This window comes from Rhinolophus hipposideros, assembly GCF_964194185.1.
Source record: "Rhinolophus hipposideros genome assembly, chromosome: 25".
NCBI lineage: Eukaryota > Metazoa > Chordata > Mammalia > Chiroptera > Rhinolophidae > Rhinolophus > Rhinolophus hipposideros.
In genome coordinates this window covers 28,659,402-28,686,749 of record NC_138071.1, presented here as the reverse complement: position 1 = coordinate 28,686,749, position 27,348 = coordinate 28,659,402, and the positions used below count along the sequence as shown (strand labels likewise).

General features: G+C 51.9%; 1 protein-coding gene across 3 annotated transcripts in view; it reads right to left on the bottom strand.

Annotated features, from left to right (window-relative positions):
- The window catches only part of DPP6 (dipeptidyl peptidase like 6), a 526,646-nt gene that overhangs the window by 48,238 nt on the left and 451,060 nt on the right, over positions 1-27,348 (bottom strand). For all 3 annotated transcript variants that reach the window (XM_081038509.1, XM_081038507.1, XM_081038508.1), the window contains exons 9-10: positions 9,002-9,156; positions 8,177-8,274 (exon numbers count right to left, since the gene is read on the bottom strand). In XM_081038509.1, the coding sequence (XP_080894635.1) occupies positions 8,177-8,274; positions 9,002-9,156 (253 nt within the window). The remainder of the gene's footprint in view (positions 1-8,176; positions 8,275-9,001; positions 9,157-27,348) is intronic.

The following is a 27,348-nucleotide window of genomic DNA, read 5'->3' as shown; positions in this document are numbered from 1 at the left end:
CAATAAAATGCATATACACATGGAGACGGTGGAAGGGGTGTGGAGCTAAGTGTGCCAATTTCTTGTCTATAACAAGAAAAAGAACAAATAATGCATAAATTGCTTGGTAAAAAGCAGTGAAATGAGCATATTATTTAGCAATACATTCATTACTATCAGAAGCGTTGAGGTGGGTGAGGGTGGGTGAGAGGGGTAGGAAGGGCCTGTTGCTTTTCACTCTAAGCCCTTCTGTAGGATTTTATTTTAAGCATTAATATGGAATACTTTGATAAAAATGAAATGTAAAGTAAAACAAAATAAAAATTAATAAAAAACTAAATGCATGGAGTTGTGGGGAAACATTTCGGTGATCCTGGATGAGGCTGTGCCTGCTGGCTGGCACACGGGGGTTTAAGGACAGGTGTCTGCCCCCTGGACACACCCGATCGTGGCTGCCGTGGGCGCTTCTGCCAGACTGAGTTCATAAAAACAAGGTATTTTTCCTGAGCTCCTCAGGAAGTGAATTGACGTGAAAAGAAAAGAGGAGAGAAGAGGGCATATAAGCAACAGAACACTTAATAATGTCTACCAATCTGATCAACAAAATGAAAATCGCTCAATATATATAAAGGTTGTAAGATTAGATTAGGTGGGTAGCAAACTGAGTACTACCGTATTTCCCCCAAAATAAGACCTAGCCAGACAATCAGCTCCAACACGTCTTTTGGAGCAATAATTAATGTAAGACCTGGTCTTATTTTACTATAAGACCGGGTCATAATATAATATAATATATAATATAATATAATATAATATAATATAATATAATATAATATAATACTGCGTCTTATATTAATTTTTGCTCCAAAAGACACATTAGAACTGATTGTCCGGCTAGGTCTTATTTTTGAGGAAACACAGTATGTGGGTTGCATTCGGGAGAAGTGGTATAAAGTTTGATATTTCACAAATAGTCTGTTGTAAACTCTAAAGAGCATGTTACCTTTTCCTTCTGTCTTAGGTGCTGGCTATAATGCAGGGCCAACTGTTAGGAGGAGGGAGAAGGAAGTAAGACAGGTGTCGTCTTCGGGGTTGTGGAGCCCTTAGTCAACAGTTTACATGCATTAAACATGAAAATATCCACTGAAAATGAGAGGTGGAGGCCAACCTCATGTCGTCCCTTCTTAACCCTTCATTTCACACACTCAGCACCCGTCTGTCTGTGCATCAGTCCATCCATCCATCCATGCATCCATCACCCATTCATCCATCATCCATCCATCCACCCACCCACCCATTATCCATCCACCATCATCCATCCATCACCCATTCATCCATCCATCCATCATCCATCCATCCTTTCATTCACTCACCCATCCACCCATCCACATACCTGACCTGTCCACTCAATGTAGTTTAAGCACCTCTGGGGGTCATTTGAGGGTGAGCTGTGTGTCTTCTACGTGCCCCTGCAGGTCCCCTTCCCTTTCCACCCTGCTCTGTCTGTATTGGGGGGAGGGACAGATAGCATTTGGGGGTCTGACTGCCCCAGGGGAGCATACGTAGGACATCAAAGAGTGGGAGAGAGGGAGAGTGGGTGTTTGTTTCCATGACTCCCTCCACACAGTCCTCCCATCAACCCAGGTTTGGAGCCCCTGGTGGTGGCTTGCACCACGTCACTCTCTGTCCCTGGGATCCAGTTATTGCTCCTTCCCCTGCTCCCTCAGGCCTGGGATGGTTCAGAGACCCAGCTGTAATTGGCTCCTGGGTACTGGGCATTCCTGGTGGGTTTCCTCTCCCCTTTGTAAACTCTGCCTGGATTACACACTGCTGGAATTCATGCATTCCTGCTGGGATACAGACAGGTAAGAGAGGGGCCACAGAAGCCCCCTGACCACAGCTGCCCTTTCCCAGAGCTCTGCATGAGGTGAAGGTTAAAGCATCTGAGACTTTCACGTGTTAGGGTAACGTACTCAGCTGCTGTGGACTCAGAGTCAGAAATGTCCTGAGATGCCAAAGGACCCACACGCCTCCTTTTATACACAAGGAGCCTGAAGAATGACTTCTGGGCTCAGGTAGCTCAAACGAGCACCCAGTCGTCAGCGTGCTGAGCCCTGCCTGGCCCGACCTGCATGACACCATTTCTCAGCTCGGTCTTACGCTGACAAAGAATGGCCCTGACCGCCTGGCTCCACTAAGCTCTGAAAGGCCGGCAGCCATGCATCTGCTCAATGGACAGAGCTGTACAAGTTTTTCTCTCCACAGCTGGCACCTCTCTGAGGACGTCCCTCCCTCTTCTGCAACCTGAGTTTCTGGCTTGGGTTCTAACGCCTACTCCTCAGGCCCCCCCATCCTCATCCTCTCCCTGTTCTGGAGAGGGGACGGTCACCTTATCCTAAACCTCTCATGTCCTCCCATTTCAAAGCACACTGTATAGTGACCGATCTCGAGGTAAGAGTGTCAGTGAGCTGACCATGTGTCCGCCTCGCCCACTGCTTTCTTAACCAAACGTTGGTCAGGTTCCTCGCCTTCCTATGGGTCCCGGAGCTCTGTGGGCCCCAAGCCTGAATGAGTGGGACGTGCCCCCGCTTCCAGCTCTCCCGGGAACCAGCTGACCACAGCGGGGCACTTTCCTGTCCAATCCCACTGGTCATCCCTGCTTGTCCAGCTTCTCCTCCAAAGATTCATCTCTACTTGCCTTCCCTGTCCTGTAAAAGAAAAAACCTTTCTGTTTGATTCTGAGGCGCCCACAGATTTCTGGGATGGGAGTGTCCCCCCTGTTACATAGTCTTTGTTTCACATTCAAGTCTCTCCCTGTCGAAGACCAGATTTTTTTTGACATAATCACACTTCAGTGTGTGGGTCCTGAGAACTGACCCCGGTAGCCAATATGTGAGGCAGCACGTGGGGCTCGGTCCCTCAAGTGACAACCAGGGTGTGGCCAGCCGCTTCCACGTGTGCGGGCCCCTCGGAACTCTCTTCACAGACACAAAACTCCTCGGAGAAGGAAAGGACCGTGTCGGGCGGCACTCTGGCAGAATTCAGCAAAGACAGAGCATCAAGAGAAGGGGCTGGTCCACCGGAGGTCCTCCGTAACTGAGCTCAAAAGACACAGCAACGCGGCTATTGCCTGCGCCACAATCTAACCCTGAGGAGAGGGGAGAGGAGGTTCATCCAAAAGCCCAGTAGGGAGAGGAATAGCTCAGTGCTCGGGAACCTCCCCTGGCCTCAGCGAGTAGGCAGCAGGAATACCTCCTCGCAGCAGTGTCTTGGGTGGGGGGCGTGTCCCGTACGTCATCGGGTTCCCTGTTTACGGCACCGAGCAGTGGTCTGGCCCAGAGCGGGCACTGAGGGTGACAATACAAGTGGGCACAGCTGGGGAGCTGGGGAGGGTCTGCTCCCAGAGGCCCTGGGAGCCAGAGGGAGCCTGAGCAGACACAGATGGTACACCAAAGGGACTCCAGTTTTGGAGACCTGGGCTCCGGGCCTGGCCTGTAATGAGTCAGCTGTGACTCTGAAAAAGTCACCTGCCTGCTGGGGCCTCCTCTCCTCTGCACATTGTGGGGGAAGCGCTAGAGAAAGAGGGGTACCTTCTGAGCCCCTCTAGCCACAGAGTGCTAGAAACAGGAAGCCAGCAAGAAGATGAGAGGAAGGGACTGTGCCCCCGTGGGCGGCAGCTCTGAACCCTGCGTCCACACCTCACTGCACACACTGCACATTTAGAAACACGAAGGCTGGTCAGCTTTGCCAAGACCCGCTCTCCTGCAGATGCCATCCCATCCATTCCATGTCTGATTTGCTAGCTGTGGCCCATGGGGGAAGCTGTACCTGTCACGCCCTCTGAGTTGACCATCACCGCTCACCCAGGGCTGCGACGTGGCCTTGAAAAACCTTGTCCATGGCGTTGCTGACATCTTCAAATGTCAACACTGTTTTTCTGGCTGAAAGAGCTTGTTGGCCGACGCCGTGTCTCACTGAGGATGGGGCAGGAGGAATCACATTTTATTTTTTTGGCATCTCCTGCTACGTGTAAGCCTGCCAAGCAGCTCAGCAGCCCTGTGTATCTGTTCAAACATGGACCACACAACGTAGAGTGTGCTTTCTTCACCAGAAACCCATCTGCCCGGACGTCCAAGACTCAGACTGCCTGCTTTCTAACGCTCTGGACACGTTTCCTGATGGGAGTAGAGCGACCTGCGATTCCCGTTCCAGGGCACCCACAGATAAAACCCAGCCGGGAGCTGCTATATGCCTGCAGCCACCACGAATAGCGTCTTGCCCTAGTGGATGAGGAGGCCACGTGCGACCTGGTGCCGTACACACAGCAGGGGGGCCCGTCGCCTTGAACTGCTCCCCGGGATGCACTCACTGGAATACTCAGGCCCCCAGGTCACGACACTGGCCCATGAAGCAGCACTAGAGACAGGGCCGGCTCTGAGGGCCACGGACAGCATTTAGGCACCTGTAATTCACAGCCAGGACGCTGTCAAGGACACCTGAAAGGCAAGTTCAGGTAAAACGAACATCTTCTCAGAGTCATTACTATGAAGACAAAAGATTTGATTAGAACTATGTTAATAGGATGGCAGATTCAAGGATGGAGGTGGGGGCAGGAGGGAACATTTGAAAATGAGAACGTTCTTCCACTTGAGGTGAAAACTACTGCCACCAAGAAGGGCTTCTCTGCTTTGGCCACACTGTGGAATCACCTGAGGAGCTCTAAAAAAATCCCCCAAACTCAGACCACACCCCTGATGAAAGAAAGCAGGAAGGAGAGATTTGCCGCAATCAAACCTTCAAGTTTAGCCTGGCGCTACCTGAGAGTTTCAGCACAATGTGAAACACAGAAGGGGTGACAGCCCTGAGCGATGATGTGAGCAGTGGGTGAGGGGCCAGGGGCCCGGTGTTGACGTCCTGGTTCCATCCCTGATGTAAAACACCGAGGGGCAAGTGTCAGGCGTCCCATCTGCTGTTACAGCCTGTGGCAAGGCCGTCAGGAGACCATGTGGGGCTGCAGGACTACACCTGAGCGTTACAGGAGGAGAACACACACACACACACACACACACAGACACGTATATACAGGCACACACAGACACACACACAGACACACGGCTTCAAAGGGCCCTGCAGCGCCTGCTCCATCTCCATTCTACACCCGGCTCCTATGTTATGTGGGAGGAGCTTTCCAGGCAGAGGAGGCCTGAGCAAAGCCCCCCAAAAGAGCGGGCCCAGCAGAATTGGGGAGGCAGGAGGATAAAGGTTCGGAGTGGCCCTCACAGGCATTTGGGGCTGTGGGCCATGCCTTCTACCCCGAGAGAAATGAAAAACCATGGGGGGATTGGAAGCAGAGGGAGCATGTGCTCTGACCTTGTTTAGAGGTGGTTCTGGGGTGTTTAGTGTGAGCTGCCATTTAGAGACTGTCAGGAAATTTATCTAAAACCTGCAAAGAGGCAAACGAGATCAGCGGGAGTGCTCCCAGGGCGCTGCTGGGTTTGGCTTTCCATTGGCAGGTCCCTCTGCTGGGGCGGGGGGCACTTGTCCCTTTTCTCTGATGGATCAGAGCTCAGTGGAGGACCTTGTTGGATTTGTAACCAGCAAACTGATCCTTATGTTTGCCAAACGGTCCACATACACCCAGTTACTCAAACACCCTTCGAACCGGTTGTAACACCTCACCGGTTCCCTTATTAATGAGTGAAATAAAATCTTGGATGCACGTTCATTTGCTTTCCCCGAGAAGCCCAGTTTGGCCAGTTGAAGCCAGATGGTGGGTGGGTGGTTGGCGTGTGACCCGGAAGCTCTGAGGACCGGGCAGGCCTGAGTTCTATGGGCAGAGAAGGATGTGAGGCTCCCGGCGGGATTCAGGGCCGTGAGACGGGCTGATCCCACGAGCCACCCCCGTGCTCCGGGCACTATGTCATGTCATTTCCGCAACCGCCCACGTGAGTCAATGCTTGTCACTGATATTCACCTCCCTTTTGTAGATGAGGAAGCGGAAGCAGGACCACAACCAGAATGAGGATTTGAATGCAGACGGCTGGCCTGAGAGCCTTCACTCTAAACTAGTGGTTCTCAGCGTGGGGCCGGTGGGCAATGACTGGAGACAGGTGTGGTTGTCATAGCTCGGGGGCCAGGGAGGGAAGGTCCTACTGGCATCCAGTGCATGGAGCCCAATGTCACCGCCAACCACTGTGTGATACACAGGACGCCCCACAGCAGGAACCGCTGGCCCCAAATACCAGAAATGCCAGCTCTAGCGCAAGGCCCGTGGCCTACAGCCCAGCCCCTGCTCACACCTGCGATTGTGCACGTGCTTGTAACCATTTGCTCAAGGTCCAGGCCCCTCTGCATCGTAACCTCCATGCTTCGTCACCACTAAGTTCTCTCAGTCTAATGGTTGGCAAATAATAGATGCTCAATAAATACTCACTCATTCAGTGTACGACTCCTGACCTAGCTGTGCTCCCCTGTGAAAAGTCCATGACAGAGAAGGAACATGACAAAGGGTGACCTTTACGTGCCACAGACTTCTCCTGCCTAGGAAAAGCATTCCTGCATGTAGCTCAGCACATGGGAGCAGGCAGGACCCTGCAGCCAGCACCCGAGCTTCCAGCTCTGACGGAGGCTAATTTTTCATTGTCCTTGAAGCTAATCAAGCCTGCGGAAACAGCATCACCAAATTGACTAAACGAGATTTTCAATTAACTCAGACAGATGGCTGAAATTTTCCAGGTGACTTTCCATATTAATTCAGTGAATTTGCTGGACCGGGCCCCAGGAGGCTTGGCAGGGATGGAGGCCGAGGGAAAACAATGACATCTGCAGATCGTCAGAAGAGAGGAGAGAGCAATAATCTGAACGTTTCTCTATCCCAGCAAAAACGGTACCAGGCACAAGGATTTGACTCCCCCGACCAGCACATGTGAAGGGCCTACTCCCCAAGGGGGGGCCATAAGGACGTCAGGCCCCAGGGGCCGGCTGCAAGAAGGACGACGTAAGTCCAGGGTGGGGAGAGACAGGCCCATTAGAGAGCGCTGGTCTGTCCAGCCGAGGGCCTCACAGGATTCTACACTTCCCTGAAGAAGGAAGGGCTGCACAACCCTCTGCACAATTCCACAGGGGCCTCCGGCTTAACTGGGGCAGAAGGCCTGACCCCGGCAGCTGCCGCAGGGGAAGAGCACACACCCCATTCTCAGCAGACCAGTGGAGCCCACACATGCAGGCCTGCGCTGGGCCCTGGAGAGCCAGAGTGGCTGGGGCCGTGGCTCCTGCCCTGCCAGAAGCTGCAGCAGCTATGAATAATGTGGAGTTTTTGTAACTGAATAGTAAGGAGCCAGGCGAGGGTTCTGGCCAAATTTGGGAGGGGAATTTGCTAAGTCTCAGAAGGAGTCATTTTTGGCTTAACTGGGCCCATGTATAGACGTACAGGGAATTATAAATGAGTGGGCCCTGAGGCCAGTCCAGTTCCCTCCTCTTTTTTTTCTGCTTCTCCCATCCGTATTCTCAACAGAGAGGTTTAACGATGATATAAGTGGATTCTGGATGTTAATCTGTCCCTAGGCTGCTTAAACTTTGGGACAAAATGAAACTAATATTCAGATTTCTTTTCTTTGATAGATCCTGCTCAGTTATTTGGACCTAAAAGAAAAATCCACTGAAAGCAGACATCGATAATAACAGGACAATTACCTGGGTCAATGTGTTCCACCAACTACACGCTCGTTACCTTCCACCTGGGAGATTTGGCTCATGGAACAGGATTCACTCCTCTGTTCCTGGACCCAGCAGGGTACAGTAATGCTCTAAAAAATAATGCTCTCAAAATGGGGCGCCATGGACAGAACGTCTGATTATATGGATTTTCTGGGAAAGACGGCGTCAGTTCATGCGACGACGGGTGCCAGACAGTGTGTCCCCTGCTGGACGCATGTGGTTGTCCTGATGGCCGCTTCTGGGAGGGGACAACCTGTCAGAACCGGCTCCTGACATAGGTAAGAAATAGCAATGCTGGTTTCACTGGTGTTCTTTCCCCAGGAAACCGACTCCAAAAGCAGTAAGGAAAACTTCAGATATGTACCTCTTTCTTGGGTATTTAAATTAGCAGTGTAACACATCTGAACCTGAAAAGACCATGTAAATGAACACTCATCTAATTATTATTATGTGTTGACGTAACTCAGAGAAGGAAGCAAACCTCATTCGTGGGTCGTCCGGGGGCATCATCTCCAGGTCGTGGGTGGGTCCATTTAAACCAATGACGTGTAGGGAAATACTGGGGTTTTCACATCCAGCCTGGGAAGGAGAAAGGGACAGAGACGTGAGTAAGCCAGCTGCTGCCTGGATGGTGCCTGAGCACGGCGAGCTCTGCCCCAGGAGAGCCACAGGCAGCACCCCGCAAACCCTGGAGCTCAGCACCAAGGAGAAAACTTGCGGAGAGCAGGTCGACCTGGTGGAATGTTAGGACAAGAGATAAGTGGACTGATGTCTTCTCTGCCCCAAGAAGCCCACTCCTCTCTCATTCCTCCCAAGTGGTCATGGTTGTTGGCCCCCCTTCCCACCCCAGCGCCCTTGGTCCTCTCCTGGGAGCTTGGTCTGGGAAGCAATCAGACACATTACTGGTCAGAACATGACCAAGCACCACAGTCCAGCCCACACCCGGGGCCCAGGGACACACGTTCCCTCTGGTCTCTCAGAAGCCAAATTCTAAAAAGCAATGAGGAAACAGTGTCCCAAGAGCGGGCAGTGTGAATTTTTGTTGTCAGGGAAGCACAGTGGAGGGAATGTGTTTATTGTGGTTAGGATGAAGGTTAGACAAAAGATCAGCGGCAGTTCAATTATTTAAAATAAAGTAAATCTGCCAAGAAACTGAACTCAGCCACAATGGAAATTGAGTGCAGTGTAACGGGAAATAATGGATCTCGCCTTGTTTACTGCACTGGTCCTAACGTGTCTGGTTATCACAGACATTCGGTCAGCTGGGTGGGGAGAAGGCAGTGTGTCCCCGTTGCTTCTTGCCTACCTTGGGGTAGTGGTAGGGCTTCACGGTGGGGTACACGGCGCCCGTGTAGGTCGGGAGCTCCATGATGGGCACGCGGGAGTCGTTGATGGTGGCGTAGGCAAGCCGCGTGCCATCCGGAGACCACCAGTGCGCGATGTAGGTCTTCAGAATCTCCTCTAGGGGAAAACCAAGTGGAGAGATGGGGACAGGAGACAGAGGGAGTGGGGTCCAGTGAAGAGCAGGCATGGCCGGGAGCTGCCGGGGAAGTAGTGAGTCCTTGGGGACACGGATATTTGGCAACTGTGACAGGTCTCCACTGTGCCCTGTATGGCCCTCACTCCCTGGGTTCAGGGAGGGCCCAGGACAGCACAACCACCAGTCAAGTCCCCGCTGAACAGAGGCTGGCCGTCGGGACACAGATGTTTTGGGGCACAAATCTGAGCTCTCTGAGCCTAACAAGTGCTTTGAGTTGAATTATTACTGTGCTGCTGAGGGTTATTATTTTAAGATGATTAGAATAGTGTACACTATATATTTATGGCTACTGTGTGCATACTATGTATTTGTGCCTACTGTGTGCATACTGTGTGTACACTATATGTTCACACCTACTGTGTGTATAGTGTGAGTAGACTGTGTATTTGTGCCTATTGTGTGCATACCGTGTATTTGTGCCTACTGTGTTTATACTGTGTGTACACTATATATTCACACCTACTGTGTGTAGTGTGTAGACTGTGTATTTGTGCCTACTGTGTGCATACTGTGTGTACACTATATATTCACACCTACTGTGTGTATAGTGTGAGTAGACTGTGTATTTGTGCCTACTGTGTGCATACTGTGTGTACACTATATATTCACACCTACTGTGTGCATACTGTGTATTTGTGCCTACTGTGTACATACCGTATATTGATGCCTACTGTGTATATACTGTGTGTACACTATATATTCACACCTACTGTGTGTATAGTGTATGTAGACGGTGTATTTGTACTTACTGTTTTTTTACTACATATTCACGCCTCCTGTGTGTATACTGTGTGTATGTCTGCTGATGGAGCTCCCAACCTACACACAGCAGGAGAATGAGCTCAAGGCCCAGCGTGCCCTTCAGTCTTAAAGAAAGGACGTGATTTCATCCACGCAGCAGAAAAACAAAATGACCCCATCTTTGCCAGAACTGAAACAGAACTGCTTAGGTTTCCACCAGAGACACTCACTACTCCGTCCCATCCCACAAGCATCTTAGCGAATGAGAGTTTTAACTGTGGATAAGTTTTGCAGGATGTGAGATCTATTCCAGGAAGAAAAGTCTACTGATTTTTTAAAAACCAGCCAAGAGAAGACATCCCCAGTGTCACAATTCAGAGAGCTGGGAACCAGAGCCTCCATCTCAGTGCAACCGGCCCTGAGAACAAGAAAGCGTCTTTGCTGCCCACGGCCTGTGTGTGAAGTAATTCCCTCTAGATTTGTTTTGGAAATAATGATCAGTATAATTTTATAATCACATAATATGCATCAACTGGCCGTTATTAGGTGTGTACCATAAATGGCTCCATGCATCTATAGTGACAGAAGGCAACTGGGGAAACTGCAATCACGTTGAAGAAACAAACTGAGTGCCTAGAACACAGCAGAGAACAACACATGCTAGAATACCGCCCAGGGATGACAGCCCACAGGAGGAAAGGCTCACAGATAGGGCAGGAAGCGAGGTAGGCAGGCGTGGGAGCCTGCTGGGTGCGTGGCTGTCGGTGGGACCAGATGGTGTGGGCCCCGCTGCTGCCAGCTACGCACGCGTTCCGTAGCCAAGTTCAGGGGCTGAAAGTGGGGCACGCTGCCATTCTTCCTCCTGGAGTAGGTGCCAGAGGCAGACTCCTGGGCCTGGGGCAGCTGACGGCTGGGACAGTTTGTCCCTCCATGGCTGGCTTCCTCAGCCTCGTTTCTTAGGGGGAGGATCCCCGATGTCTTTGGGGCCTGCAGCAGCGTTGCCGGGAGTCACACAATTCATTAAGTGTCATTCTCCTAAACAATTCTTCTTCCCTTCGGAGTGCTTTCTTCCATGCCTGCCAGCAGCCTGCAGAGACCTCCCGCCCAACGTGACGTGGGCTTGCTGCTGGACTCTGTCACCAGACAGCAGGGTCTCATCCACCACGAGGCCGTCAGCATATCGACTTTCCACCAGCCCTGGACCCCCCCACCCCCCAGTGCAGAGCACAGCTGCTCAGTGAACACTAGGCGACGGGCCCGGGGTCGAGGCTTCCAGCCCCGCTTCTCCTTCCACACCAGACGGGTCAGCTCCAACATCCCCCCTCCGCATTCTGAGAGCTCAGGGCACCCCGCGAATCAACTCAGAAGCTTTTCCAGAGCCTAAAAATGCAAAGGTCTGCTGAGGTGAAAACCGTAAAAAAAGAAGAAGAAAAGAAAGACAGCCAACGCTCAAGGGCTTGTAATTTTCCAGTGTCTTCAGCAGCCAGCAAAGTGATTTCAGGTGCGAGTTTGGAATGAGGTGATTCAGAAGCGACCTGATGCGGAATCACCTGATTCGTCCGGGGGGGACGGTGAGGAACCGTGTCCAGCAGATGGTCTGGGGGAAAAAACAGGCACCGTGTGCAATGCAGTCTGGGTACTTCTAGTCCGCCAGACCTGTGCTGCAGGGCGGGCGGAGGACGGAACTATCAGGATCTGAGCACAGTCACTGGGACGCGTGGAATTCTGGGGGCACACGGAGAGGGGCGCAGAGGCCCCCGAGACCAGCGGTGGGGAGCCTGGCCACGGGGTTCAGGGTCCTCAGTTTGTGGCCTCAGGAAAACCCTAGCAGGAAAACGGCCGGCTGCAGCAAAGGCTCACGAATGAAGCAGGTTGGACAGAAACAAACAAACACCACGACGGCCCCTGCAGAGACAACTCATCTGTGTCTTCTCTCGGAGCCCGGAGCAATCGCCTGCAAGGACAGGGATGACATATCCACACGCTTGTGCAAAGTCGTGCCACCTGCCCAGTCTGACAGACCCGCAGGCTTGGTGAGAGACGACCAGGCGAGGCAGGGCTCCACTCACTGCCCCTTGACACCCATCTCTGTGTCTGTCTCATTTCTAGACTTGCCCTCAGAGCCAAAGGAAACAGCACAACTTCGGTCTGGCCAGCACAGGACGTGACAGAGAAAATATGGCGTGGAGGCGAGGGCCGAGGCTGGGCGGAGAAGACTGTATTTCTGTCACTTCTGTCAGCCAATGCCACAGTATTTCCACTGAGCTCACGTGACTGTTCGGAGAATTCAGACTAAGGATGACTCCCGACTATACAACATGCTGGCTGGCGGGAACCGAGAGACCGGGGAGGACAAATACCTGAGGTGTGTGCACAAAGGCTAGTTCCTTTCCATCCCACCCTGCAGCAAATGATGGCAAACTGAAGAAATTCTGCCGAGCCACAGGCCAGGCGTACAAAGCAGCGTAGCTTCTGTTGGTGTTCCCCAAAGGCCCTCGGACATATTTTCCTTGCTTTTATTTTCCTGTGTGTGAGTTGCTCAGTAAAGGGATAATTAAGTAGGAGAAACTGAGGGGAAGGGACCAGGAAGGTGCCATCCTAACATTTTTGAGTTAATGACAAATGTGCCTATTCTGCAAATGTTTTCTTCTGCATTTCCATCTTAATGCGGCAGATGGCTTAAATGCTGAACCCAAGGAAGTTTAGAAACGGAATTGCAGAGAAGAAAAAAAAACAACCCTATTTCATTGACTAAATTAATTGCATGAGCCCTTGCCTTGGAACAAAACGAGAAACTTGTCTTTCTAACAAATACAAATAACTTGGGAAAATACATCTTCCGTCTGCCTACCGTCCTCTCCACGGGCCATGTTACAATCAAACAAGAAAGACACATTTGGGGACATTCACTAGTCATGACTGCCTCTCCCTTGAAGGGATGGAAACTTTTACCCATGTGGCTTAAGCGCATCGGACGATCTGGGCCGATGGTCCTTATTTCTTGTCACCAGACCGTGAAGAACCCAACTCCACGACGTGGGGTACGATTCACTCACTGCAAACAACGTTAGGGCGTATCAGGTAGCACAAATGCCTTTGGGCTCAAGGCCAGGCCAGCAAAGAGGAGGAATTCTTGCAGTTTCCAGAATAAGAGGGTCCTCAGTATCCTTCCCTAACAGTCTCCTGGAAGTTAGAGCGGTTCTCAGGGGCGCCGTGGGGATGGCGTGTGCTTTCTGGTACACGTGCCCAGGCCCCACTCCAGGCAGAACAATCAGTATTTGTTGAGGTCGCAGGGAGGGCACAGCTCCCTTTTCTGCAGAAGCTCTCTCTAGGTGACTTTGGGGTGCATTCTGGTTACGGACGATGGGTCAGTGTCTGGGCAGCAGACGCTGAGTCAGATGTAACGGTGGAGAATGGGATCCCCAGGTTTGATGGAAGGTCACACAGGCCTGGAAGGCCGTGATGGGGACAGAGCAGCCCCGAGAGTCACCAAAGGTACCAAAAGGCCAGGGCCTAAAAGTGCTTGACGGTTCCTGGACACAGGCCCCGCATGGGGTGGAATTCTGGCTTCAGAGAAATGCAGGGCGAATGAGGGCCACACAGGCACGAGACAGCAAAGGACACAGGCTTTTGAGTGCTCTGGGGACTTGCTCTTTTGCTCCTGGCTCCCTGAGCTCTTCCAACACACGCAGCAGGGCTCCCGGAGGCCTCGTTCCCCTGGGGTGAGGGTGGGAGGCCAGGGGCATGCAGGCTGAGGCCGCACATCTGAATCCCACCACAGCTGCGTGGGCTCGGGGTGGGGAGGGTGTCGACACGCGATGAGTGCATCTCTGCATCGCTGGACACCGACGGCCACGACGCGGGGCTGACAAGATCGCAGATTCTTGTTCCCCTGCTTTTAACTCGATTGCCTGCCATTCTACACTTCAGTGATTCCCCTACACTGGATATTTCACGTACGGCGGCCACGCCGTTCACTCCCACTGTCTGGATTGTCTGTCAGGAAGGCAGCATTTTAAGGAGAAGCTCATGTTTTTTCAGCGACAGAACGCACAGCGGTGGCTGCCTCCAAAAGCAGAAAAGGCAGTGGTCCTGAATTTATAACTGCTGCCGCGATGGCCGGACCATCGCGTGTGAGTAGAGGCTCACAGGAGAACTTCTATGTCTGTGGGTCTAAACCTCCAGGGCGCAGCCAGTTACTATTTTGTTGCTTTTCCCGAGACCTTAGTGAAAGTCAGTCTGTGGGCTACAATGCCATGGTCGGTGCGGGAACTAACTACCCGGGTGGACTAATTTGGGGACGATCAGGGGACACGCTGCCTGGAGTACATAAACAACATCAGAAACACCTTCCGACGCCGAACTCATAAAAACCACTTGTCGTTATTTGGGGTTATTAATGCTCACTTTTTCTGGGAAGTCACTTATACTTTAGTATAAATTACCCTACTGAACTTGACTCTGCTGAGTGTGGTAGACTGTATTTTCCCAAAATGGGCCCTGGTGATATGTGGTCCCACATGCTGTTCTAGGAGCTCACACTCCCACCATTAAGAGGTGAGGTCTCTTCCCTTTGAACTGGGGCAGTCCTGTGGCAGCCTGACAGTGGAGTTGATGTCTAAGGTCATAAATGATGGTATGACTTCCCCTTGGCTCTCCTATTAGGGGTGCTCCCCCTTGAGGCCACTCTCCATGCTGTGGGGAAGCCTGGGCCAGGAGGAGAGGCCACTGTAGGTGTCCTAGCTGACGTGGATCAGGTCTGAGCTGGCAGCCACTATGGGACACACGAGTGAGCTGGAAGCCACCCTGGGACACACGAGTGAGCTGGTAGCCACCCTGGGACACACTAGTGAGCTGGCAGCCACCCTGGGACACATGAGTGAGCTGGCAGCCACCCTGGGACACACGAGTGAGCTGGCAGCCACTATGGGACACACGAGTGAGCTGGAAGCCCTACAGGACACACGAGTGAGCCAGCCCTTGGGTGGCTCCTGCCCCAGCCGTCCAGTTGCTCCAATGGAGCCAGATAGACAGAAGAGCTATGTCTGCTGAGCTCGGACCAACTTCTGGATGCCATTGTTTCAAGCCATTTACTTAAATCACCGAATCAACTTTAGTTAAGAATAGGAAGATAACAAGGGAGCGAGGAAACCTGAGTGAGGGTGTTAGGCTCCTCGTCTTATGTGACCCTCTTTCTTTGGCTTTCCCCACTCTTTCCTCTTCATTTTTACCTTGGGGCCTTAAGGAAGCTTCCAGCACTCATACCCAATGATGCCTTCTATCGATGTACTGCACACCCAGGCAGGTAAGTGTGTCGAGATGCTCTCGTTTCTCATTCATTGGCTCACTGATTCATCCCCCCTGCTCACCCCAGGCTCGGGATGAGTGAACATCCTAGGAAGGCAGACGGAGAATGTGCTAGTTGTGTGAACACTAGAGGCATGGACTCTGGGTCTTCCAATGAGCCAGAGAACAAGAACGGGCGTTTGCTGACTCAAACTCCTGACGATGCACTTGAGAACAATGCTCTCAGTCTGAATTCAAGTTTATTTTTGAGGCAGGGGGTCCCCACTTTGGCCTTGGCTGGGATTCAGCCCCGTGTGAGAAGGGCTGGAGACCCAGCCAAGAGCTGCACTTCATAAGGGAGCAGAGACGCTGGTGTCTGGTCTCTGGTATTGTTGGCCCTGTGGCCTGGCCCTGGGGTCAGTCCCTGGCCTCCTGTCACCTTCTATTATCACCCGCCCTCCTGCTGAGCGAGAGGACAAGTGGCTCTGGAAAGAAGACTCGTGCTCTCCAGTTGTGCGTCTCGTTTCCTAAGTAGGAAGGAGCCCTGCTAATTCTCCCTGCTCACCCTTCCTTTACTCTAAATTACTGTGCCGACGTGAAGGAGGAATTTAAAGTACAAGTGGGTCCTCATCGGGGCGGTAATCAAGTGATAATCAAACAGATGTGAAGATTAGGTGACGATTAAGTAAGTAAGCATGGAGTTGGAGGGCGTGCTTTCTGGGGAGAAGAGCGGAGTGCACTGGGACTCTGGGAAGAGGGAGCTCGGTGAGCGGGGACAGATGGGGGACAGAGGCTGGGGGGGACAGAGGTGGCGCAGCTGGAGAAGCGGAAGTTTCAGGTCCCTCTTCTCAGGATGAACCTTATGTGCGTAATCGGGTGTGTTTTTTTCTAAAGAGGGTCCCCCAAATCACATAAGCTTCGGGCCCCACAAAATCAGGCTCAGTCCCTGTAGAGAGAGAAGTGACTTTTGGAGAAAAATCCACACAAACATAGTGTCATGTAGAAAAATGCCTGGTTTCCACCTGCTACTTCTAGGGGCATGCTGTCCTGGGGAGACCCGGGCTCCAGCTGTAACACACCTCTCCAGGCATCTTTTCCTCGACCATAAAATGAGGGGGTTGTCACTTTCTTTCATCCTTCCTGAATATGAGCACCCCTTCTTACAGGGGGAAAAGAAGGGCAGATACCACATCTTAATTCAACTTGAACTGCTCAGCATTTCTTTAAAAATAATTTGGATTTCTTTCATCACAACAGCATGTGTATGTATTGGACAGACATTTAAATGTACTGTGACATACCATTTATTTGTCCTGTGTACAACCCCATGTGGGCGCGGACGTGCTGACTCCCTGCCATAGCCTCCTTCCCCACCCCGACTGCTTGGGGCCCTGACTCAGATGCTCATGGGGCTTCCTTTGAGTGGATTCTACAACACCTGTCACCAGGGGGACCCCATCCTGTTTCCTGAGCGCTCAGAAACGTAACCACCAACTACAAGCAGAGGTCTGCCAAGTCTGCACTTTCTGGAAAATAGTGTGTTTTGAACAGCCTGAAAGTAAGTCTGGCCACAGGGGGCCCCACATGGGAGGGACGGGAACGCAGAGAAGCAAATGGCACTTGGTAAGGACACGCGCTGAGGTTGTGCTCAGCCACCCGCTCCTCGGTGGCTGCTGACCTCTCTGAGCCATCTCCTGAGCTACAGACTGGCCTCCCGCAGAGTGGAGAAGACCTTTAAATGATGTATGGCCTCCAGTGAACGTTAAAGCCCCAAATATCCTGTTGTTAAGGAGTGTGAGCATGGACCTTTGTTTAGGGTCAACACTCCCATGTGTGTGCCCAGAATTTTCCATGCCAGTGACAGACCACACTGAGCGCCAACCATCCAAGCACCCTGAGGCATGCTCTGGAGGACGGAAAGGGTCGTAGGACATTGGCTTCTGCCATCAGGTCTCACCAACGAAAAGAGGGTGGATCAGGAAACTTAAGACGGACGAAAGCGTCGGGCCTTCCACCTCCTCCGTGCAGGCGGCCATTGTAAGGAGGTGTTCTTGCTGCAAAATGACTTTGTGTGCATTTAAAAATCACTCAAGGCCCTAAGAAAGGAAGGCCTGTTGGTCCGATTCTAGTTTTGCCTTGTCTTTGAGTGAGGAGGGAGGGTGGCAGGAGGAGAGAAGGGCGCTTGCGTGGCTGAGCAACAGGCCACAGGCAGGTGCTTCTGCCAACAGCATGGCGGTCCCTGCAGGGAGGTCGCGTTCACACCCAACAGGAAGGAGACAGGTGGACACGGGAGGACCTGATCGTGGCTGACCTCGTCCTCATTTGCTCTCCCCTAGTGGTTCCGTGAGTAGTGCCTGCGCTAAATTGCGTGGTCACAAAGTGCTGGCGATCAGGAAAGTGACTAGGAGCATCCTGAGGGCTCCCTGGAGGGGCCCAGGGAGGAGACGGAAGGCTGCCCTGTGGGGGGTGTGGTGCGGTTCTCAGGAGCTAGACGTTCGAGAGTCCAATTCTGGCACAGCCACTCGATATTACTTTAATAATCTATGCAGAGATTGGGTTAGGGTATTAGCAACCCTATCATGATTTTCAATTTCCTTAGAAGTTATTTTTTTCCTGGTATTTTGCCAAAGCTGATCGTCCTGTTCACAATCACAAGTTAAAAATGACGGAGACTCCAAAACTGGAATTTTAACTGGATGGTGACCTAGCTACCCACTGAGGTGGGCCACGGTTTCGTTGATGAAGAGCTTCTTACAAGTGCTGATTTCACGTTGTCTTCTTCTGAAAGTCAGACGTTTTCACCACAAAGCAAAAATTATGCCCCTTGAAATTATACATAACGTTTCCTTTATACACATTTCCTTTAAAGCGTTAGCTTTAAAATTATACGATGGAAATAATGTTTCTCCTTAGGATGCAGCGCAGAAAAAGCTCATTCTAATACCTATTTTCAAAAGAAAATCCTAACAGAGCAATCGTCACCTTAATCAGTCTGAGCTATTCCGCATAATTATTTCTTAATATTCGTGACAACATATTTTAAAAATAACGGATATCAAAAACAATGTGTATCAGATAGGAAATTTGGCCTGAAGGATTTTTTTTTTAAAGAGGAAGGTTAATTAACTGCAAATTATAAACACTCAGAACAGTGGCAATACCCAACTGCATCAAGTTATTACTTTTTCTTTGTTCTATTGTTCAAAGAACAAGAGTCTGCCTTTCAGCCTGTACAGACACGTCCTGACTGGCGCAGCAGCTCGAGCATTCAGTATGAACGAGAAGGGATGGGGTCCCCATCACCACAGATACCGTCACAGGGTGTTGCCAGCTGTTTCTAGGAGGCAGATGGAGAAGTGGGAGAGACGGGACGGCAAAGCTGGGAAAATCCCCAAGCTCAGGGCTCAGGCACTCCCGACAGTGACCCCTGCCCCCCTCGCCCCCACCTCTGTCCCCTGAATTTCCTGCGATTGTCACTATAGCTTCTGTGGACTGTGTGCATTAGGCTAAAGAGGCAAGGTGCCCCGTCCATGGGCACCCGAGCTTTTCCCTGCTCCGGGCGGGACCTTGAACCTCAGCTGGACAGCTCTTTCCGAAACACAGGCTGTGCTTGTGAAGGGGAGAGAGTGGACGTCCATGCCTGCCCTTCCTTTGAGAACGGCTGCCATGATGACCATTTACTTCCTGAGTCGGGTGACTCATGGATGTGATATGGGGACGACACTGGTGACTCAACCAATCCCTGTTGGTTGTTTCTCACACACACAGTGCCCTCTCTGGCACAGGGCATGGTCTCTTTTCAAGTGAGAAACAGGTTCCCAGGGGACCCTGGCTGCAGCTCTGCGTACCGTTGTATAAGGCTACAGTTCATCTGAGTAACGACCAAGTTCTGCAAGCCACCCACGCACTCCTGCTGTGTAACTGGCCACCCAACAAGTCAGGACTAATTTCCAGTTCTCCAGGCGTTTAGAAGGTAATGTAAGGCTGGAGTCTGGGCAGGACCCGAGGACGCAGACAAGAATGCCTTGGTGGAAAAGGAGGATGGGACCGTTCCCGGGGTGACTTTCCCCTGCAGGCCTCCAGCTCCTTCAGTCATAATCAGTCCTGCGCGTCCACAGCTACTCGCCTCCATCGAGAAGCATGACCCAGGGTGGAGGGCAAAGCACCCAGCAGAGCAGGTGCTCGGCAAGTGGCTTACACGGAACTAAATGGAGATGACCCAAAGCGAGGGGACCTGTCCACCTCATCTTTCCCCTTCCCTTTGACGTGGTACCTGATAGGACTCAGGAGCCCCCCGTGGGCCCATAGCCCCCCGGCTCTCCAGGCCCAGACTGTGCCATCCCTGTCCTGGGACGGCCCTGGGACAGCAGTGCCCGTCACCAAGTATTGTCCTTCAAAAGTGCCATGCAAATAGGAAGTGCTCGGCTGGTGTTTCCAAAGCGAGTGTCAGTGTGAGAACCACCACTGGTGGTGCGACAGCTCCTAAATATCCCCAAGGGCCATGTTTCCTGCGGGTTTTCCAGGAGCCAGGCACCGTGCCCCACCCACTCCGGCATCACATGCGATTGTCCCAGCACCCTGATCTTAGAGAGTGACGTGCCCAGGAACACAGCCAGAGCCGGGGGGTCCGGGGGAATTTGGGGAAGATTCAGTCGGGCAGGGGGTTTCCACGGGCAGGGGGCAGAAGACACCTCCGCTGTCCGGAGCGGTCAGAGCTGCCTGCGGTGGACAGCACTGCCTGCTCCTTATCATGTGCTGCCAAAGCCTTAAGTGAGAAGACCCTGGACCTAGGACGAGCGAGGGCTCCACTCTCTGTTGCCAGCGGTCACGGCACCAGCACGGGCCACCCCTCCCGTGCTCACATCTCCCTGCATGCCTAGGTTTAGGTGTGTAGGTTCTAGACGCCATACACCAAACGCAAGAAGACTGGTGCCCCCACACGCTCTACCACCTTTCTGTCTTCCCACGGTACCTCGTGGAGCTCGGGGTCCATCACCAGCCTACTGCCTTCTTTCCCAATTGCTCTTCGCTGAACGTTCACGGTGCCTGTGTGCTTTAACTGGAGTCAGGCTCTCCCCAAGGGCACCACCTTCCTTCTGCTTCTTCAAAGGGGCTTTGTCACGCCCACCTGGCAAATGCTAAGAGGCTTCGCATCTCTTGGGGCTTGCGGGTTTCTGTGGCTGCTTTCACACGCCGTCCCACCATGCTCCCTGGAACCCCAGCTCTGGGGCACACGCGCTGGCACTGTCCTGCACTAACTTCTCCTCGTTACACCATCTACAGAGGTCTTGAGGATTTCGGCTGCCAGCTCACGCCAATCTCTTTCACTGTTCACAGTTTCAGGATCCACACAGGTGACCCTTCGCCTGTGTCTTGGTGTCCTCTGATCTCTCCTCCAATACCCTTTGTCCCAGCAGCCCTCCCCCGACTGCCAGAGTCAGTTGTAACCTGTTCTGTCTTCATCACTACTTCCAGCTTCCTTCCTCTCAGGACTTGATGCCAGTGGTTCTCTGGCCCAGGGCTCCGGTGTTCTGGGTGGTCCCACTGCTGTGTCCCCACGTCCCTCCTTACTCTGCCCTACCCCGGCCTATCAGTCTGTTGTCATCCTTTGGGGAAACCCTAATCTCTGATGTTATGCCTGTGCCATGTGGCTGAAGGCGGCTCGGGGACAACACACAACCACGCTGCCTCGTTCCACTTTGGATTCATGACCTGTAGCTCCAGGTCGCTCCTTCTGCTCGCTGCCTTTCCCTAAGCCACTGCTTCTCCCTCTCTCCTGGAGAAAGATGTCCCTGTGTGCTCTCCTCAAACCTCCACAGCCCCTGCCTGCCTGACTCTCAGCAATCAGGGGAGACCGATGCCGGCTCCCACCACCCTTCCCTGCATGCTCAGCTCTCACCTGTGACAGCCGCAGGTCGGCCACATTCCCAGAACCTAGGATTCAGGATTCAATTTGTGCAGTAAAATGGCAATAGCTACTCTCTAAGGCAGACAGCTGTGGGACACAAACAGGGAGGACGTGGTTTAGGGCAAAACCCAGCTCTTCAATGAGGCTCTGGTGAGCCTAAGGCCTGCCTCAGTGGGGCAGCCCGGCCAGCGGAGGGTGGTGCTGAGAGGGGCAGTTACTCTGTGTGGGCTCACAGTGTCCACGTTATTTTCTGCAAAGCTAGCCCTTACTTTAGCTGTCCAGCTGCTTCCTCCCGAGGCTTTCGTTCCTAGATAACCCAGTAGGAGATGGTCTGTAGCGTGAGCTATAACGGAGCAGAAAGCCTGAGGTCCGCTGGCCCTGGGAAGAGTGGGGATAGGAGACGTGATCCCAGTCATGAGGGCGCCCAGCCTGGGGCTAGACAAGGGCACAAACGGCTTGTTTCCCATCTGCTTGGGGAGTCATTTCCAAGATAAAGAGCAGATATTTCAGTTGGGTTTTGTAGGATCAGCTGTTTCTCTGGTGTTTTGATTGCATCTTCTGTTTTTCCACAATAGATGGCAGAAAATTTCAACTTGTTTTTAGAGTGAAAAGCAACAGTCCCAGGGAATTCTCCCTCTGCCAAAGTCGAAATGGCACACACATGTCTGCCATTGAGCGACCTGTAGCTATGCCTTGTTTTCTTCTAAAGCTGGGTACTTAGTGTGGCCCCACGCAAGGGGCACAATCGAGCATGGGGGGGGAGCATCTCACAAGCCACGGATGTGGCCCCAACCCCCCCCCCGAATCAGATTCTAAATGGTGTGCAGAGAGGGTGGGATCCACTCAGGGGGGTCCTCCCTGCAAACATGGAGTCCCCTTTCTCACATGGGGCTGAGTTCTCACCCTGGCCAAAGGACCAGGGAGCCTCGGGCATCTTGGGGGGCACGTACAGAGTGGACAGCGTCTGGTGAGTTTTTGAAGTTGTGCCTTTGGGACTCAGAGGGGAGGTGGCTTCCTGTGAAGAGAGAACCCAGCTTAGCCACGTCCTCTGGACACGCTGGAATGTTCTCTGCTTCCCTCACAGACCACCACTCGCATGTGCCCTGAGCTCTTCTCTCCTTGGTAAATATTGCAGGAATAACACTATTCACCAGCCAGCACCCTGACTTTCGTACAAAGGTGCCCTGTATCCTCTGAGCTTCACCACAATCTGGTGGGATGCGCAGGGCTGGCATTCTACGCCTGGCAGGTAATCTGCCTCTGCTAGCCCATTTTACAGACAAGAGAGTTGAGGCCCCGGGATACTGAAAACTTGCTCAAAGGAAGGGCCAGAACCCATTTTGACTCCAGGTAAAGTGTCACACCCACTCCAGCTTTGAGGAGTGGTGGAGTGGAGACCTCCAGCAGGAGACGGAGCCATTCATCCAGACCACAGGACCGAGAGACCACAGCCTGGCTCAGGGTCTTCACTGCTCTTCCCACGATACCGTGGGCCTGGCCAAGCAGAGAACAGCTGGGTTCCTCAGCAGTCTGGCAGCTCAGATGACTGTTTGACATTTGGTGACTCCATCTGCCTGAGTAACATCAGTCTTGCCGATTGTCATGTTTTAATGAGGCAAGATACACATCCAAACAGAATGCAGACAGTGAGCCGGGGCTGCGGGTCGTTCCTGAATACAATGGCCATGTGGCTTCTGACTGTTAACCAGTGCCTGCTCCTTATACCCCCGTACTATCTATACTGGAGAAAATCAAAGCGCCCTGAGAAACCCGGTCCTGAAAAATCTCAGAAGACATAAATAACATGCCTGACAGATCTGTATTTGGAAATAAATGGCCTCATTCTAAATACAGGAAATCTTATTTATTCCCACTTGCATCTGTTGCCTTTTTCCTGCCACTAAATGTTTTATACGAGCAGAATCAAATGGGGGAAGAGGGAAGGCGAGGCTGAAAAAGAAACTGGCGAACGTCACGCCAGGAGGCAGATGGAGCTGCTGCCTTGCAAAGCTCCAGCCCCCCTCGCTAATCAGCGTTGTGTGGTTTGCATATGACACACTGCAAGCATCTCATTAGCATCAGAGAGACCTGCCAGTTCTAGCAAGTCCACACCCCTGCACAGGGACGACGCGCCGCGATGTGCCCGGCTGGCCACCAGAGGGCAGCGCTCCTCCCTGTGCCCTTGGGGAGGAAGAAATGAAGTGAGGGTGTGATTTTCTATTCTGTCGCGGTGATTGGTCAGATTTTCATTATAACCTTCCTGGTTGCTAATTTGCAGTTGCTCCCAGCCCTCTGATCAACTGCCTTAATTCTACCCTTCTCCTTTTTTTTCATGCTGGGGGACAAAAGACAACAATGCTTCTCCCTGTGCTGAAAAGATAAGGGTGTGGAGCAGAGAAACAAGGGATTTACCACCTTCGGGGAGGCCTGGTGGGCCTGTCCCGAGGGCTAGCCAGACCCTGCTTTCCCCAAGAAGTGACGCAGCAACCTTCCCAGGAACATCTATTTACCGGCGTGGTTTCTACATAGCAGTTTGGCTTTTCTTTTAATAAAGCAAATTGCAAATGGACTTATTCCTGCAAAAAGAACAAGGTGCCAGAAGGATTTTTTTCAAGAGCTGAAAGGTCACCTCCTCTTTGGGCACAGAAGCATCTGGGCAGTTCCCATACACAGGGGCCCATTTTCCTGGCCTCGTGTGGATGCACCGTGTCTGGGGAGGGGCTGGTTCATCAGCCTGAGCCCAGAGGGAACAGGGACCCCCTGGGGCTCGGGGATGGACACAGGCAGGGGCTCAGAACCACAAGCTTGTGTGGCCGTAGACACCAGGCCTGTGTCTGACCCCCAGCCAGGGCAGGAAGCACTTCAGGATAACCCGACACAATGGTGGTGAACGCCCTCTGTCTGACCTCCCCAGGACAGCCTCTCCCACTATTGGGAGCTGACTAAGAACCTGAAACCTGACTTCTCGGATCTCCTTCCAGTCACTGGTCCTAGTTCATAGAATCAGTGACAGGCTTGAGTCTCCAGGATTCCAAGTTCAAGATGCTGTGACGTGGAAAGCTGAGCTATCATTTCACCCACCTGCACCTTCCTAGGGCAGCCCTGAGCAAAGAGAAACATTATACTACTAATGCGAATTTTATAGAAAGAAAGGAAAAGGGGGTAAAAGAGAGAAGCAGGCTGCTTTCTTTAGAGCTGGTAGTTTCAGCAGGGTTAGGGAGAGGGAGTGTCCGCATCCCCTGATGAACTTTGCAATAGGCAGATGTCTGAGTGGGAGAGGGGATGGGGAGGAGATAGACAGCCCTGTGCTGTGCCCTGCCCCCACCAGTGACAGCGGTGACCCCGCCCCACCCACACAGGTGAATGTTTCATTACAAAGTCACCTGGAATGAATACACACTTCCTGCCATCACACTGTGTGTGTTTATGGCATTGATATTGAAACAGAAAGACGTCAGTGAGGGAGGGGCCTTAGGGTTACCCAGCCTGCCCCTGTGATGTATTCAGACCAGGGAAAAGAAGCCAAGGCCCAAAGAGGCGAGGAAACAGGTTCAATGGCAAAAAGAGCAAAGACTGGAATCAGCATCTGAGTCGCAAATAAAACCATTTCCAGTACCTACGAGCGGAGCCTGGCCTGTCTTCCTTCCAGCACTGGCAGCACTAACAAAACTCTCCCCACCAGGGTAAGGGACCCAATGTCCTAAGGTGATTAAAGGAGACAAAGAACGGGAATTCCCAAGGATTTCAGCCACAAATACTCAAATTTCATGAAAACACCATGGCAAAAAGACGATGATGTGTTTGTCTGAATCTCACAGTCGATGCATAATTTAAAAGCATTAAAAGTCTGACTACTGAACATACAAATATGATTTATCAAAATCTCCCCAGATTGGGTAATTAAAAAGAAACAGCTCCCAGGATCGGTGGGAATTCTTCCCACACCCGTAAAGCCCGTTCTCCCCTCACATTTCTCTTATTTCTTATCTCACAGTCCAAGCAGATTGTCTCTTCATGTCGAATTAAAACAATCACTCATGTCTCTAAGATACTAACAAAGCCTGTCCTGGGTTTTCAGGTGCAGATTCAGCTCGTGGCCCTGAGGCCCAGGGGTTCACAGTTACCCTGTGTCGGTGCCACATGCTGGCCGGGCTCTGGGGGCTGGACTGTCCTTGGGGGCTGCTCATCTGGAACCAGGTCCATTAATTCACAGACTCCAAGGAGACGCCAAGAAAAAGGGAGCGGACAGCAAGGGGGCCTGTGACATTTATCAATCTTCCCGTGGAAGCAATCACACAAGCTACAATACTCGACTCCCGTCAAGTATGCACCGATACGTGTGAAACGCGTCTGCAGTGACAGTTACAGACCTCGCTTTTCCTTGGAGTACCCCACCCTAGTCGTAAGGTGGGCGGTCGAATGGGGGGGGCATGGTATTTCTGTTCACAGCAATTCACTAACATCATGTGTGCCCTGGGTGGGCAGTGCCTAACTTGAGCTCTGAGTCAAGCCTATTCATAGGTGCAAAAATTAATACAGCTTTCTGGACGCAAAAGTAACAAAATAGGCGGGTGGTAGGGAGGTTGCAGCTACTAACTGGCCATGTGAGCACAGACAGTCACTTAATGACGAGAAACCAAAGTTTCCACGGCTGTACATAGGACAATGGCAGCACTTTCTTCATAGGTTTTCACACGTGGGATTCAATCCATTTATTCCCATCAGGTGTTGTACGGAAGAAACGTTCAGTGAAAGTCAGAGATGCCTCTTCCGTGACTTGCATTCACTAGGGGTGGTCTGGGGGCTGCTCAGCTATGACTCTATACCCCTGGCTCTTCATAAGAGGACTGCCACCATCCCAAATGTCACTCCCACTTCCTCTATCTCTGGGGACAAAAAGTGAACCTGATAATTACAATGAGGTTAGCAATTACTGTTGATTTTTGATAATCAGGGTTTTTTGTTTTTAGTTTTCCTGAGGGACGTTGGTGGCAATGGAAATTCTGATGAGAGTGAAATAAGGGAGACCAATATGACATCCTTGGGGGGTTTTCTAGAATGCACATGTTTCTTTCTCTGCACTAAGGCACCCAAAGTATTATCTGAACGTCTGAGCAGTACTCAGGGGTGCACTTGGTCCTTATGGGAGATACACAAATATAAAATACAGTCCGTGCCTGCAAGTACCTTGGACTTGTTTGGACAAATTTGGAGTACTTGCTTATCATCAGAAACATGATGGATTAGAAGAACCCACACGCCCCGTCCTTTGGTGTCAGCTACCACCTCTGCCAACGTGACGAAGGGATGCATTGGGATTGACAAGCTATGGCTTTGTGGACAAATCTGCTTGCCATCTCCTTTTCTATGACCTGTGAACTAAGAAATGGTTTTGCATTTTTAAATGGCTGAAACCCCTCAGAATAATAATATTTCATGACATGTGAGAATTACATGAAATGCAAACTTTAGTGTCCATAAATAAGTATGTCGATGTGTGGCCCGTGGCTGCTTTCACTCTGTGATGACAGACTTGGGGAATGGTGGCAGAGACCAGGTGGTCCCCCAGCCTAGAATATTTACCACCTGGCCCTTCAGAGAGACATTTGCCGACTCTGGGACGAGATGACTGCCAAGGTCCATTTCAGCTCTAACACTCTGTACCTCTCGGGTTAAAGAACCCATAATCTTGTGGTCTTCTTTCAAGAAAACTCAGCTGGAACATGTTAGTGAGGTCACAGCACATTGTGACCTGCACACATTCCCAGAAAAGGAGATGCATTAAGTGTTTGTGTTTACTGAAGACCTACCTGCATAGTGCTGAGGGAGCACCATGAGGCCAGGTCATGGGTAGCGAGCAGCCCAGTTGGGACACGTGCTGGCCGGGGAGGGTCTGATGGGCTTGAAGGGCATAGGCAGAAGTGGTGGGCATAGACGTGGCCGGACCAGCCTGGTGGGAGGAGGCCTTGCCAGCCGGTCAGACTCAGCCTGGCTCCCACCCTCCTCCCCTGCTCCTGACATTTCAGTCCCTGCCTCAGACCACTGTTCTTATGCGGATGGGTACCGCAAGCCAGACACCCGACGTCGGCTCTGACTGGATCAGTGAGAGCATGGAAGGAATGAGCCGGTACTGGGTCACCTCATCCATTTCTTTGTCAGAGCTTAATGAGTCTCTATC